General features: G+C 46.4%; 1 protein-coding gene across 6 annotated transcripts in view; it reads right to left on the bottom strand.

Annotated features, from left to right (window-relative positions):
* The window catches only part of Bcl2l1 (BCL2 like 1), a 52,245-nt gene extending 40,796 nt beyond the window's left edge, over positions 1 to 11,449 (bottom strand). The window contains exons 1-2 of one of the 6 annotated variants that reach the window (XM_033767012.1): positions 11,282 to 11,449; positions 9,066 to 9,759 (exon numbers count right to left, since the gene is read on the bottom strand). In XM_033767012.1, the coding sequence (XP_033622903.1) occupies positions 9,066 to 9,629 (564 nt within the window). In that variant the 5' untranslated portion in view covers positions 9,630 to 9,759; positions 11,282 to 11,449. Of the gene's footprint in view, positions 1 to 9,065; positions 9,760 to 9,857; positions 9,938 to 10,032; positions 10,418 to 11,281 lie in introns of those variants that run through there. The other 5 variants (XM_010628477.3, XM_033767013.1, XM_010628479.3 and 2 more) reach the window with 5 other exon arrangements.
* Positions 11,450 to 14,476: the final 3,027 nt, after the last annotated feature.

The raw sequence follows: 14,476 nt of genomic DNA, 5'->3' as shown, positions 1-14,476 counted from the left end.
GGTTACTTTCCAGTTTCCACACTCTTGTCGGCAGGAACCGGCTGCTGGGCTGGGACAGGAAGCAGTCCATGGAAGTCACTGCAATGGCATTTCCTGAAGAGCAACAGAAAAACCTCTAGTTCCGAGGGGTGCTCCGGAGTCTGCCCAAACCCTCAGATTGGAGCTCACTGCAGGCCTGGTCTGAGTGTCTCATCAGGGAGGAAACCAAGTAGCAAAGGTCCCAAAGGCAACAGATTCCAAAGGCAGTTTCTAGCTATAAAAATACTATTTGCAAAAATCAATATGGAAGAAACAGAAAGGCAGATGATGTGGCTGAAGGAGCCCCAGGATGATGGTGCTGCTACTGCTGCTGCTCACAGCAACAGTCACTGTTCTGCATGCAAAGCCCATTAATCAACTCACTTGGTCTTCAGAATTAGGTGCACCTAGTACAGCCATCAAAGTTACAAGGCTTGTGCACATCAACCACCATGAGCAGGGAGGACACTTCATCTCTTGCACCTGCCCTCCTCCCTCTGATCAAGCAGGAAGGACATCCTTTGGCTCACTCCTGGGTGGCAGCTATGGGATCAAAAAGGCAGGGTGGGGGCCGGGGATTTAGCTCAGTGGTTCTGGTGGCTGCATTGCAAGCCAAGAATCTGAGTTCGATCCCTGGTACCAAAAGGCAGGGTAGATACACAAGTGCAAGCTATGCAAATGTGACGGAAGGTACTGTTCTTGCAGGGTCAGTGATAAACTTCCCTACATTAACCCTGGGTATGAGCTGACAGGTAAGAGCTGTCCTAAAGCATAACTAATGTGAAATATCCATAATAGTGGACTTTGCCACAAGGCCAAAGGCCAGTGAGAACCAGGATTCCTAAACTGTGTACTTCAAGCCCTTCAACCTGCAGAAGGGGACCTGGGGCCTTAGTGTGAGGTGATGTAGCTATGGTCAAGAGCAGAGTGAGAGCAGAACCAAGACCAGGAAGCGCTTGGATCACCTGGACAATCACCAGAGAGCTTCCATGACAGGAAGATACTAGGAGCAGGTTTGCCTTGAGGATGTGACCGGGGAGCACTATGAAGGAGAAAGGTTGCTCAAGACCCTGAGACTGGGTATGTACATGAGTTCTACAGCAGAGATAATGAATATTATGATACCAACATGGCACCAGGCCCTACAGATCTCAGGCCTGCCTCACTACCTCACTCACTGGGTCTGCACTACCACCCTATGAAGCAGATATTATTATTTATCCCAAGGTTCACACAGATCAAAGGTGCTTGCCAAGGTCATACAGACATGAGTGGGCTGGGACCTGAACCCAGACAAACTACAATTATTCAGACAGAAAACACTGCTGGAATGGAGAAGGACATTCATCAAGAAACTACATGTGGAGAGAACTATTCCTGAAAAATAGTTAGCTGACTTAGCCTGGATTCTAGTGTCTTCACATAGTTGAAAAACGTGACCTCCAAGGTGGTTGGACAGAGCCATCAATACACAATATGCAGTCCTGGTCTCACTCTCCACCACCCTCTCTACCTCTACTTCTACCTCCACACTAAAGCCACTAAACTCTCTTTAATCTGGCAGTTGCACTAACCTCTATACTAGGTTCCCTGCTTCATCCTTACAAGATTCAGAGCATTATTTCCCATGCTCCAACCCTTTTCTTGGCCTCTTTTGCATTCTAAAGTCAAAGCTTCATCATGGCTTATAATGCCCTACATGTTCTGGCTTCCAGCTATCTTTCACTCCTCCAACACAACCATTCTCTGCCCTGGCTGTTTCTTCTCCAACGCTGACCTCTGCCCATCCTTGAAAATATCAAACTCATTCCCTCCTGAGGCTACTCACTCTGCCTAAAACATTCTCTTCAAGGGACTCACATCATCCACTACCTCTACCCCTTCAAGTCTTGGCTTAAATAACACCTGCAGGTAATACCTTTATTGGAGCTCAGGACACCCCTCCCCCAAATATGACTGACTGTAGGAAATCAGAAAATGCCACCCCAAAATATTTGGCATATTTTGAGCTAGTTATTCTGAGAAACTTCATACATCAGAGTAGCTCTTAGAAGCTATCCTTCTGGAAAAGATTTTGTTTGTTTGTTTCAGGGATCTATCTTACGCTTGGGAGGCAGGCACGGTGCCACTAAGCTAAATCCCCAGCCCTGGAAAAGAAATTTAAAGAAAATCTGTTAGTAAAAGTATCTGTTACCAGAAAGAGGGCTGCCCCAGATACTTTACCTGAGATACTTTATCTGTATAACAAGACGATCTTTTTCGATTTGTTTTGTTTTTCTGAGTCAGGGTCTCACTTTTGTAGTTCAGGATGGCCCTGAACTAAGTAAGTAGCCCAGCCTGCCTTGTTCTTGTGACAATCCTCCTACTTCAGCCTCCCAACTATGGGATTACAAAGTATGCCACCATGCCCAGCTAACAAAACAATCTTTCCTCATACTCAATTTCCCCACTCTTGCCCTTCTATAATTTAGATTGCTGGTTTGCCCAGTCGAAGCCCCAGGTCCCTATTCCTTTCTATAGCTTGTGATGCCATAGAAGTTTCAATCATCTAGCCCTTCTTTGAGCCTATTTTATGGGACTTTTATGCTTTCTGTAGGTAATTAAAATGTTTTCTTTTTCCTTTTAATGTTTCATGTCAATTTAATTCATAATCCAGTCAAAGAACTTAAGAGGGTGGAGGGAAGTCATTCTTCATTCTACTACACCTTTGCTCACTCTAAAATCGCAACCCCACCCTGCCTCACTAGGCATGCCATACACACCAACCTGTCTTACATTATTCACAGCCGTCACCATCACCTGATACATGTATGTAGAGTCATGTACCATTTAACAACCGGGATATAAGAAATGAGTTGTTAGGAGATCTTTTTGAGTGTACATAAGTGAACTGAAACATCTTCAATGTCATTAGGCCATATAATCTTACGGGCCTACTATGGTTGACAGAATGTCACTATACATGGCATAGGAAAAGACTTTATGAACAAAACCTCAGTACCATGGGAACTAGCAGAAAGAATCAATAACTGCGATCTCATCTTATTAAAAAGCTTCTGCACTGCAAAAGAAACCATCAACAGAACTAAGAGACAACCTACAATGTGGGAAAATCTTTTTACCAGCTGCTCCTCAGACAAAGGACTATTATCTAAAATATATAAAGAACTCAAAACAACCAGCCGCCCCACATGTAAAGACCCAATTCTAAAATGGGCATCTGAAATGAACAAGACATTTCTCAGACAAAGAAATAAAAGCAGCAAGTAAATATATGAAAAAATGCTCCACATCACTGGTCATTCGAGAGATGCAGATGAAAACAACACTGAGATTCCACCTCACCCCACAGAATGGCTGCTATCAAGAAATCACACAACAAATGTTGGCATGGTTGTGGGGAGAAAGGAATCCTTCTCCATTGCTGGTGGGAGTGCAGACTGGTGCAACCACTATGGAAGTCAATATGGAGATACCTCAAAGAACCAGGATTAGAGGTTCCCTTTGACCCAGCCATCCCTCTGTTGTGTATCTTTCCAAAAGAATTAAAAGAATCATACCACAGTGATATATGTGCACACCATGTTTATAGCAGCACAGTTTGTAATAGGTAAAACTTGGAAACAGCCCATCTGCCTATCAGTTGGAAACAGGATAAAGAAGATGTGGTTTTTCTATAAAATGAAATACTACTCAGTCATAAAGAATGAAAAAGTAGATTCATTCATAGGTAAATGGGTACATTTTGAGGCTATACTCCTAAGTGAAATAAATAAGTCACACATACGCAAATACCGAATAGTTTCTCTGGTGTGAAAAACTAAAATAGTACTCAAGATCCTAATGGGACAATTAGCAATGTGAAATAGGATGAGAAAGGACCAAAGGTGTAGGAACAGTGAGAAGGATAGGGAAAGGGGAATAAGGGAAAAGGAAAAAAATATGAGAAAATGTAAAAATGGAATTAAAGTGTTTGAAGGTAGGGAGGGGAAGAGGGGGTGAAGGGAGGGTGGGGATAAGGGGAAAAAATGAGAACCAAGACCTGGCATGTAAAGGTACAAGATCCCAGTAATGAATGTAACTGTACTGTCAACCTAGAATGTACCAATAAATTCAATTCAAAAAAAAAAAGAATGTCACTATACAATTATGGGTTTTTTTGGTCTGGCTCTCCCATTAGAATGTGAGCTCCATGAGGACAGAAACTAAGTTTTGCTCATTGCTGTATTCTAGGTATTCCAGGACAGCCTGACACACAGTAGGAAATCAATAAACATCGAATGAATGAAGGACCACTTCCATAACTGTTACTCTGGTTTGATAAAGTCTGTTTCTTCAGAAATTTAAAATTTCCAAGACCTGTAGTCATTGGGTTGGCCAGGGAAATAAGTATGGACAACTTGAGGGCTCCACCCTTAGGCAGCTCCTAACCCTGAGACAGAGGACATTTGTTACAAATACCTTCTCTGGGCTGGAGATTTAGCTGCTGCCTGCTTTGCAAGCATAAGGTCCTGAGTTTGACCCCCGGTACCAAAAAGAAAGAAAGAAATAACATCTCTGTTCCAACATAACTCTACTACTGTTAGTTTCTTCTCTCCAGTCCAAAGTTTGAGCAGACCAAACCAAGAGAAAGGCTGTCCTTTCTCCTTCACACCCTTGAAGCTAGTAACATATTCTCCTGGGTCTTCACTTCCCCAAGCTAAACAGAAACACCCCAATGGGACTGTCTCACTCAGGTCTGCCAACTGGGAATGGAGAAGACAAGACTGTGGGCTGCAGGGACAGAAGAGACAGAAGATCCAGGACAAAGTGACTCCTTCAAAGGAAAGAGAGTGAATGAATCCTTAGGATGCTATGGGCTTAGGTTTGAGACTGAGGTACAGGGCAGAGGCAGTAATAAATTAAGGTAGAAGACACTTTCTGCAGAAGAGCATTTCAGTGGGACTTACCCCTAAATCTATCCACTCTAAACCCAGACAAAACCACAATTGTTAAAAGAAAGCCTTATGATGGAAGGCTGAGGGCACTGGAAAAACCGGGGAGGTTAGTTAGGCACAGACAGGATGCAAGCCACCAGTCCCAGGACAAGTATCTGCAGGGGGAAGAGTCATCAGACAATCGCTGCTTCAAGAAGCCCAAATATATCTTTCTGGTAACTGCCCACGAGAAAGTCAAGAAAACCCTTCAGGTTCCATTTAGGCCCCCTAAAAAAAATACCTGGGTAATTTTCTAAGAGCAACTGAAGGGCTCCATGGGGCTACTGGGGAAATTATTCCTAAGAAGTCTGGAAAACCCTGTGATGGCAAGAGAATTTTTAAGAGCAACCTAAAATGTATACCCCAGAAGAAGTGGGTGGTCCAAGGGGGAGTCCCTGAAATAATTCTACTTCATTTTGAGACTTGAACAAGATTACTAAAAATTTCCATTTGGGGTTTCTAATGGGGTTTCCTCAAGAAAACCACAGAATTGCCAACATTTGCAAAGGATGCTGAGGTATTTCAACTAAGCACACATCCATACCAGAGAAGCCATTATAGGCAAGAGACCCCTCACAACTGGGAGACACAGCCATGAAGACTGCAAAAGGCCGTGTTATATTTTCTTCCCACATACCCTGTGTTCCCAACTCTCAAAATGGCCTGCAAGGCTCCTCCAGAGACAGCTATCCCAAAGTGGTGTGGTCCACTGGGTCCTAACCCACATTCCCACTGGAAAGCCCATACAATACTCTAGTGCGCATTTCAGGAACTGGCTTTGTCTTTTAAGGAGTAACTCCAGGAGGCAAAGTTCAGTTCCCTGATGGAGGAAGCCCATTCATTGAAAGAAGCGCTTCCACCCTACAATTAAGGTATGGGGAAAAGCTTTTATTCTAGATCCTTTACTAGAGTCAAGCTATGGCAGCTGGCTATCATTATTTCATTTTAAAGATGGGAGAGACAAATGGATAGGAGAGACAAACAGGTTCAGCATTTTGCCAGGTGACTCAAATACTGTGGCTAGAGGCTGAAAATCCAGACCTTGAAGCATCATGCTACAATTAAACAGAGTTACCTGGGACAGGCTACCTCCCTGCACGCAGGCAACTGTCATCTGTTTGGTGAGGTTTTGTTTTTCCGCAAAGGAGTTTTCTTAAGGACTGAACCCAAGACAGCACACATGTAGGCAAGCACTCTACCACTGAGCTACATCTCTAGCCTGGAGTTCTAATAAGAAACCAACAAGAAGCCCAGTCTGGGCAAAATCTTAGTGTCCACTTGACATCTGTCATGTCTGGCTTTTACCACTGTCAGATTCTGAGGGAACTCACACCTTTGGAAACCTGCTGCCAATGACAAAGGCACTGACCCTCCTACCACTACCTAAACAATGCCAAGATCACAGCTCAGAGCAAGCACCTTCACAGACATGTTTTGCTTGCCTCAACAGCATCTCTGGCTTTCTAGGATAATCTGTTGGGGCTTATTGCTCTCTGGACTAGCTGATATGTATGTAAAGTGTTTAGGTTTCAGAGTTGGGCCAAGCTTTGTGTACATTCTCACTTGGACACTTAACTGGCTAACACAGACACCTAACGTCAGCCACATTGCCACTCAAGATTCCTGTGTGGAATACATCAAAGAGCTATCATGTCCATGACCGAAGGATGATTATGTCTGCTCTACAACAGATGCTCAAAATACTGGTTGCCCAAATGAAGGACCTAACATTATGCCTAAAACATAAAGAGGTACACTCAATAAAGGCTAACTTCCTTCCCCTTTCCCGTAGGGTGGCTAAATTTACAGCATATCTGTGGGCGGACTAATTGTAACTCCTATACTCAAGGATTTCCCAGCTGAACCCTTCAGGATGATTATGAGGTGCCACTGCACTAGTCAGTCCACACAACTCAGAACAGGACACTCCTAACAGGGAAGTGGGTAGATACCACAGGCTCAAGGGATTCTGAGTCAAAGGTTCTTTACCCCAGAAATGGTTCCGACATAACTGGCTCTTCTGCACAAATCCCCTCTGTTCACCAAGAGGAAGTGACATGCAGTATGTTGTCCAACAGGCTCCGATAATTCTTGAGCAAAGAGATGGAAGATGAAATTTCAGTCTAGTAAAGACCTAATGAACTTGCCCAGAGCTGCTGTGTCTAAGCCCTTTATGCAAACACCAGGCAGCTGATAATTCTCTGGTCAGGATAGCCCTCTGCAGAGGCTGGCTAGCAGAATAGGCACCTTTTCCAGACTGCCTTTTGTTTACTGCTGGCAACAACTCACCTGCTCTTAGGACCACTGGCCAAAAACAATTAGGACCACTCCCTACTTGGAGATGCTTCAGAGGGTGTGTCTACAGTGCTGGAATCTTGTCCCCTCTGTAATCAAGTGAACAAATATTTGCCCCCAAAGAGAATTAAAGCAGGAGGGAAAAGAACAGATCATCATACAAACGAACAGGAATTCATTTATAGTATGGCTTTCAAGTCTGGTTATCCTTAGCCCAAGAGAGCCCACCACTTTTATCTCCCCCAATTCCAACCAAGTCATCTGGCTTCACTGACAACCCCCTTGCCTTTTACAAGAGCTGGTAGACAATAAATGTTTTGAGGGCAAAAATAAAAAAAATAAATAAAAGGAGCTGGTAGAGGTGAAGAGCTAATAAAGTTGTAAAGAAATGGGAACCCAAGAAGAGTTCAAGATCCAGGGCAAAACCAGGAGGTCCCAGGCTCAGTGGCAAAGTGAAGTGCCTGCCACACCCTCGGCCCAACCTATGGACAACTGCATTCCTGACATTTCTGAGTCCATGGTGCACGGCCTTTCCCACCTCAGCTCCTGCAATAGATGACTTATTTCCCACAGGCTATAGGTATTCTGCTTATTCTGAGGGGACAGAATACCTCTCCTATGCCGTACAACTCCCCTAGGCAGGGAGACAAACAAGGACCTAGAACAGAGTTTACTGAAAAAGGGTAAAACTTGCCCACAGTTACCACTGATAATGAAGCTCTCACCTCCAGCTTATCCTGAGGTTTCTCCCTCCAAGGAAAAGGAACTTGCTGGTGGAAAGTCACTATGTTCACTTTACTTCTAAGAGTCACAATACTGCAAAATATTCCTCAAGGCAAGGAGTGGTTGCCACATATTTTAGTGGAAAAAACTAAGGCTCAAGAAAGTAAACCGGTCTGTTCAAGGTCACACTAAATAACAGGTTCGGACTTAGATCTGTGTCCAGTCTTTCGCCAGATCTTAATGTCCTATAGAGGACCCCACAGACAGGGTCCTTGCTTTGATAGCAAACAGTGCATAGTGAAGAGCCCCCTAGTTCCTGGTCATAAAGTAACCAGCAGAGCAGCTGAGACTCCCCAACTGCCTCCAGGCAGTGAGGTGCAAAGTCCCAGTGCTTAATGTGTGTGATACAGCAAGAGTTCCACAAACTGGCCAGCCATGCAGAAAGTTGCACACTTTGGAGAAAATGAATCTGGGAGAAACAGCACAAAGACAACTAGCACAACGTACACTGCCCTAAAATCAGACAATCCCCAGACATCCAAGCCAGCGGGAACTCCTGCCTAGACAAATGGTCTGAGAGGAGTTCCATGCACACAAAACAAAATAAATGAAACTTGCTTTGGGGGAGGGAAGTCAAAATAGGATTGACAACCTTGCAGAGAAAGGATGAAGGGGATTGTGGGTCATCAGCTTTTCCAGGCATTATGTGCATCACCACTCTAAAGTGGTGACCACTGTGTCAGGGTGAGGGAAACCCTGGAACAACTTCCTATTCTCAAAGGTTTTGAGTCAAATGAGCACATAGGCTATGTTTTTCTTTGCTCAGAAACTGGAACACAGGTATGAAACAGTAGGATCATGAAGGTGAACGGAATGCAAAAATAGGAGTCCATCAAGAAGAACTGGCTCATCCTTATTTCCAGAGTTGACATCTTATGGTGAAATGTGGCCAGGCAGGTCTCTTTAACAATCAACATCCCCAAACACAGAGATACGGGCAAGGGCTGGTGGGGACTGCAAAGAAAAGGGACATGTAAGGGGCGTGGCTCTTACCCAGCCGCCGTTCTCCTGGATCCAAGGCTCTAGGTGGTCATTCAGGTAAGTAGCCATCCAGCTTGCAATCCGCCTCACCAATACCTGCATCTCCTTGTCTACGCTCTCCACGCACAATGCCCCGCCGAAGGAGAAAAAGGCCACAATGCGACCCCAGTTTACCCCATCCCGGAAGAGTTCATTCACTACCTGTTCAAAGCTCTGATATGCTGTCCCAGGGGTGATGTGGAGCTGAGATGTTAGGTCACTGAATGCCCGTCGGTACCGCAGTTCAAACTCGTCGCCAGCTTCCCTCAGAGCTTGCTTCACTGCTGCCATGGGGATCACCTCCCGGGCATCCAAACTGCTGCTGTGGCCAGTGGCCCCATTCACCGTGGGGCTATCCGTCAGGTGCCAGGATGGGTTGCCATTGATGGCACTGGGGGTCTCCATGTCTGGTTCAGTCCCTTCTGGGCCTTCAGTCCTGTTTTCTTCCACATCACTGAATTGACTCCAGCTGTATCCTTTCTGGGAAAGCTTGTAGGAGAGAAAGTCAACCACCAGCTCCCAGTTGCTCTGAGACATTTTTATAATAGAGATGGGCTCAACCAGTCCATTGTCCAAAACACCTGCTCACTCACTGAGACTGGTCTCCGCTTAGTGATTCTCTTCTAAGATCCGAAGCCAAAATAAGGTTCTGAAAAGAGAGAAAGAGCTTCAGGAAAAAAAAAATTATTAATATGCATGCCAATTACCCTACAACATCCCATCTCCCCTCCAGGTACCAGAAACTGGCTTCTTTGTGGTGCTTACCACGGCCTGGGTCCAGGTTCTAAGAGACTTCAATGAAGTCAAATTGAAAGGACAAGTGGGCTCTGAATCATCTCATCCGCCTCTTTTACCACAACCACCCCCTTTTCTCCAAAATGCCTTCGTCGGAAAGTCACCGCGACGGGCAGTCCCCCTCCCCCGCCCCCACACCACCTACATTCAAATCCGTCTTAGGCGACAGCAGGCAGGTGCAGCCCCCGGAAGATCTTTTGTATCATAGGTCGGGAGAGGAGGTGGCGGCCCAGTAGCCTGTAACTCAGCCGGCCTCGCGGCGGCTGGCAAAAAAACCAGCTCCAGCCGGAGGGATCATGCGACCCGGTAGGCTGGGAGCCCAGAAGGCGACACAGGAATTGCGAAGCTCAGGAACCTGCCCCCTTGCTTGCTTCCTCCATCGCCAGATCGAGGTCGGGCTCTCCGCGCTGCAGCCGCGGCCTCCAGCCACCCAGGAGCCCAGCCCCCTCGCTCTCGCACGCCCCTTGGCTCTCCGCCTCCTACTGGGAGCCAAGGAGAACTCTCCCGGAGGTGGCTGGTGTGGATTTAGTGCAGGGATTTTTTTTTTTTTTTTTTTTACTTATTAGCTCCAGGAGCCCAGCCCCCTCGCTCTCGCACGCCCCTTGGCTCTCCGCCTCCTACTGGGAGCCAAGGAGAACTCTCCCGGAGGTGGCTGGTGTGGATTTAGTGCAGGGATTTTTTTTTTTTTTTTCTATTTAAGTATCAGCCCTGGGTGAGGCTTCCGAAAACCCGAAGGGACTTCTCAGTGGATCTCAAGGTTTCGAGGAGGGACACAGGGAAGGGGAGGCCGCCTCGGGTCCGCGACTTGGCTTCGGAAAGGCCGCCCTCGGGCCTTTCCGGGAGGCTGAAGGCCGGGGACCCCCCACAAACGCCGCTGGTTTTCTTTGAATTCCCCAAAGGCCCTGGACGTGGCGGTGGGGGATTGCCAGGTCCTCCATTCCCCGCCCGGACACAATGGCCGCCGGTGCCCTGCACAAAGACGGGGTGAAGGGAAGGCGCTGGACCTTTCCTCGGGTCAGGAAAAGGGGCCGAGGCCTGCTCGAGGCCCCCCACAGCTGAAAGCACGTTTTCCTAGCCGGTTCAAGGAGGCTTCCTGGAGCCCCAGGGTGGGCTCTAGGACTGCGGACTGCACCTCTCCGGAGCCCGGGGTGGGTGGGCTGCGGCCTCGCGGCTTCTCGCACTCTGTAGGCCGGGTACCCGCCGAGCCACCGCCCAGTTGCTAGGCAACCGCCCTCCCTCGGGCGCCCCCGAGACCTTTCTGGGAGGAGGGGTTTCGCCCTCAGCGGCCTGCCCCAACGTGCCCAATCCGTGAGTCCAGTTGGCACGGAAGCGGGACGGCGAAGGCTCCCATTGGATGCAGAGGCTGTCACGCACAGGGGAGGCGGCGCTCTCACCTGCAAGCCCAGCAAGCCGTGGGGGGCAACATCCCCCTTCATCGACCCGGTGGTTTCCAGAGGCGAGGGTTCTTCGCGGCCGAGTTCCGCGTCGCAGACTTTGGCCTGCCTACCTGGCTGACTGCTCGCGCCGTCTCTCCCGAACACGCCGGCCTCAGTTTCCCCTGAAGAGACCGGGGGAACTTGCAAGCGCAGTCACTTCCGGTGTCGCGGCAGCGCGCGCGAGCCCGAGACGCAAAGTGAGTGCGCGCCTGGAGTGATGCGTCAAAACCTTGTAGAGAGAGCGCCCCCTTGCGGGAGACCTGAGGAATCCGGAGTCTCAAAGAATTAACGGTTACATTCAGATTTCCATCCATACATTCGATTTCATCCTTCCTCCGGTTTGTAATAGAAAAACGTCACGTTGTAATTAGCCACTTTTTCTCTGGAGCTCGCCTCTGCTGATGAGGCTGGTTTCTCAGTTACTACGTGCCTTCATCTCATCGACTGTGAAATGGGTAATAGTACCAACCTCTGCCATCGAGTGTGAAGATTAGAAGAGCAGTTATTTGCGAAGTCCATAGAATAGAGTCTGGTCTATACTTCTGCGCTGCAGGAATTCATTCGACAAATATTTATTTGGGGGCTGGAAGAGTATAGCTCGGTGGTAGAGTGCTTACCTAGCATGCAAGACGTCTTGGGATCAATCGCTATTACCACTTAGACACACGCCTACGGAGTTTGTTATTTGGGTTGCTGAAAATAGAGTTAGAATTAAGACGTGGTTCCTGCTTCATGAGGATTGTTACCCTAGAGCTGTAGAGAGACAGTACATAGCTTAGAAAATACATAAACAAGGTAATCGCAAATTGTGACCAGTGCCATGCAGAAAGAAAGGGTATTGTGATAGAGGCAGTGCAGGGAAAGATACTGCTTTAGACTGGGTGGGCAAACATGCATGTTCCACTCTCCCTGGACAATGAGGTAGAGAGGCGTTTCACTCAACAATTTGTAGGGCTGGACTCTTTGAAGGAATGATACTGTTGTGTTGTTTTTTGTTTTTTTGAAACAGGGTCTCTCTATGTAGTTGAGACTGACCTGAAACTCACTATGTAGCCCAGGCTGGTCTCGAACTCACAGCGATCCTCCCGCCTCAGCCTCCTGAGTGCTAGGATTACAGGCATGCGCCACCACGCCCGACAGGATGATATTGTTATTGGGTAGCTTGTTTCTAAAAACGTGGCCCGCCAATTAAATGTCATTGATTTTGGGTTGTTCGCCTCTCCTTCTGGAGTTAGATCCCAGGTTCTTCTTCTCATCTCAATCAAAGAATTGGATGCAACAAGCCAGAGCTGTGGCGAAGTTAATTTGAGAAAGTAAAAGTGAGTGGGAGAGAAACAGACTGCAGAGCAAGCCAAGGCAAGATAAAAGTATACGCTGTGTCTGGAAAACAGCATAGGCTATCATGGAAAGCTGTGCTAGCACTGCTTTGCATGGCTGCCTTTCTTTTATGCTGTCCAAATCTTGAGGAAACTCAAGAGAACTTCACATCGAGGTCCGGAGAGGCGGTGCTGCTGGGATCCCACGCATCAGGCTGTCAGGTCTAGGCCATTCTGTTGAAACCGGCTGGAGTTCTCAGAAGTCCATGTGCAGGGCTTTGGAAACTGTTCTGTGTTGCCAGGCGTGGTGGCGCACGCCTGTAATCCCAGCACTTGGGAGGCTGAGGCAGGAGGATCGCTGTGAGTTTGAGACCAGCCTGGGCTACATAGTGAGTTCTAGGTCAGTCTCAACTACATATTTTGAGACCCTGTCTCAAAAAACAAAATGAAACAAAAAACCACAAAAAAAACTTCTGTGCATGTGTTCCTGCATCTTGTAATTAATAGGGTACTTCTACTTCCCCAGCCAGTTTTGCCACGCCCTGCTCTCCTATCTGATCCTCTTGCCTCAGCCTCCCAGAAGTATAGAATCACAGGCCTATGTCACTACACCCAGCTGAAATCGAGCAGTTTATCATACTTTTTAATCTCTGAAGAGGATGTCTTCTTTTGATGAATTTTTTAATACTATTTGCTCTGATTTTAGTTGGATTTTCTGTTGAACTTTTTCTCATTTATATTTTACTACATATAAATTGAATATATTTTTCCGATGTAGTATTTACGACCATGGAAAAGCTTTTATTTCATATAGATATTAATTTACTAGGCTTCCAGTTTCTGTCATACTTTTGTTTTGTTTTTTGAGGTAGGTTCAGGCTGGCTTTAAAATCTCGGTGATCCTTCTACTTCAGCCTCCAAGGTACTGGGTTTTTTTTTTTTCCAGTTATAGCCATCAGTATTTATTTATTTTACAAATAATATTTATTTTTGGTACATTTTTTGATATTTGTAATGATAATATTCATCACAGGGAATTTGTACCTGTACATGACATCCTGTTTCTTCTTTTTTTTTTTCCCTAATCTTTCCCTCTTCAACCCCTCTTCACCTCCTTGTGTGTGTGTGTGGATGTGTGTGGATCAAACTCAGGACCTTGTGCTTTGGAGGCAGGTTGTGACCCCACTGAGCTGAATCCCCAGCCCTTCACCTCCTTACTTACAAAAGCTTTGTTTCCATTTTTTCTTTTTATTTTGTTTCCCTTTTCCCTTCCTTCTCTTTCCCCTCCCTTTCCCCGTTCCTCTTCTCATTTGAACATTTTCTCCCCATGTCCCATTATCTATTGCACTTATTTCTTATTTCCACTTTTGGTTTCTTACACGAGAGAAACAATGTGGTATTTAAACATATTTGTTCAATTTATTTCGCTTAAGAGTGTGGTCTTAAGGTGCATCCATTTAGCTAGAATTGTCTCATGCTTACCCTTTTTATCGCTGAGTAGTACTCCATTATGTATGAAAACCCCACATCTTTATGCATTCAATGGTTGATGGGCATTTGGGCTGTTTCCAATGGTTAGCTATTACAAAATGTGCCACCGTAAACATGGATGTGCATATATCAAGGTGGTGTGATGCTTTTACTTCTTTTGGGGAGACACCAAGAAGAGGTCTAGCTGTGTCAAATTGCACCTCTGGTTTTAGTTTTTGAGAAATCTCCACACTGATTTCCACAGTGGTTGCATCAGTTTACATTTCCACCAACACTGGAGAAGGGTTCCTTTTCCCCAGCCTCTCCAGCATTTGTTATTGGTTGATTTCTTTCCTTTTTTTTTTTT

The sequence above is a fragment of the Fukomys damarensis genome, unplaced genomic scaffold, assembly GCF_012274545.1.
Source record: "Fukomys damarensis isolate Sample0158 unplaced genomic scaffold, DMR_v1.0_HiC HiC_scaffold_22, whole genome shotgun sequence".
NCBI lineage: Eukaryota > Metazoa > Chordata > Mammalia > Rodentia > Bathyergidae > Fukomys > Fukomys damarensis.
Note: the sequence above shows the minus strand (reverse complement) of the source record. Positions and strands in the feature narration are given on the sequence as shown.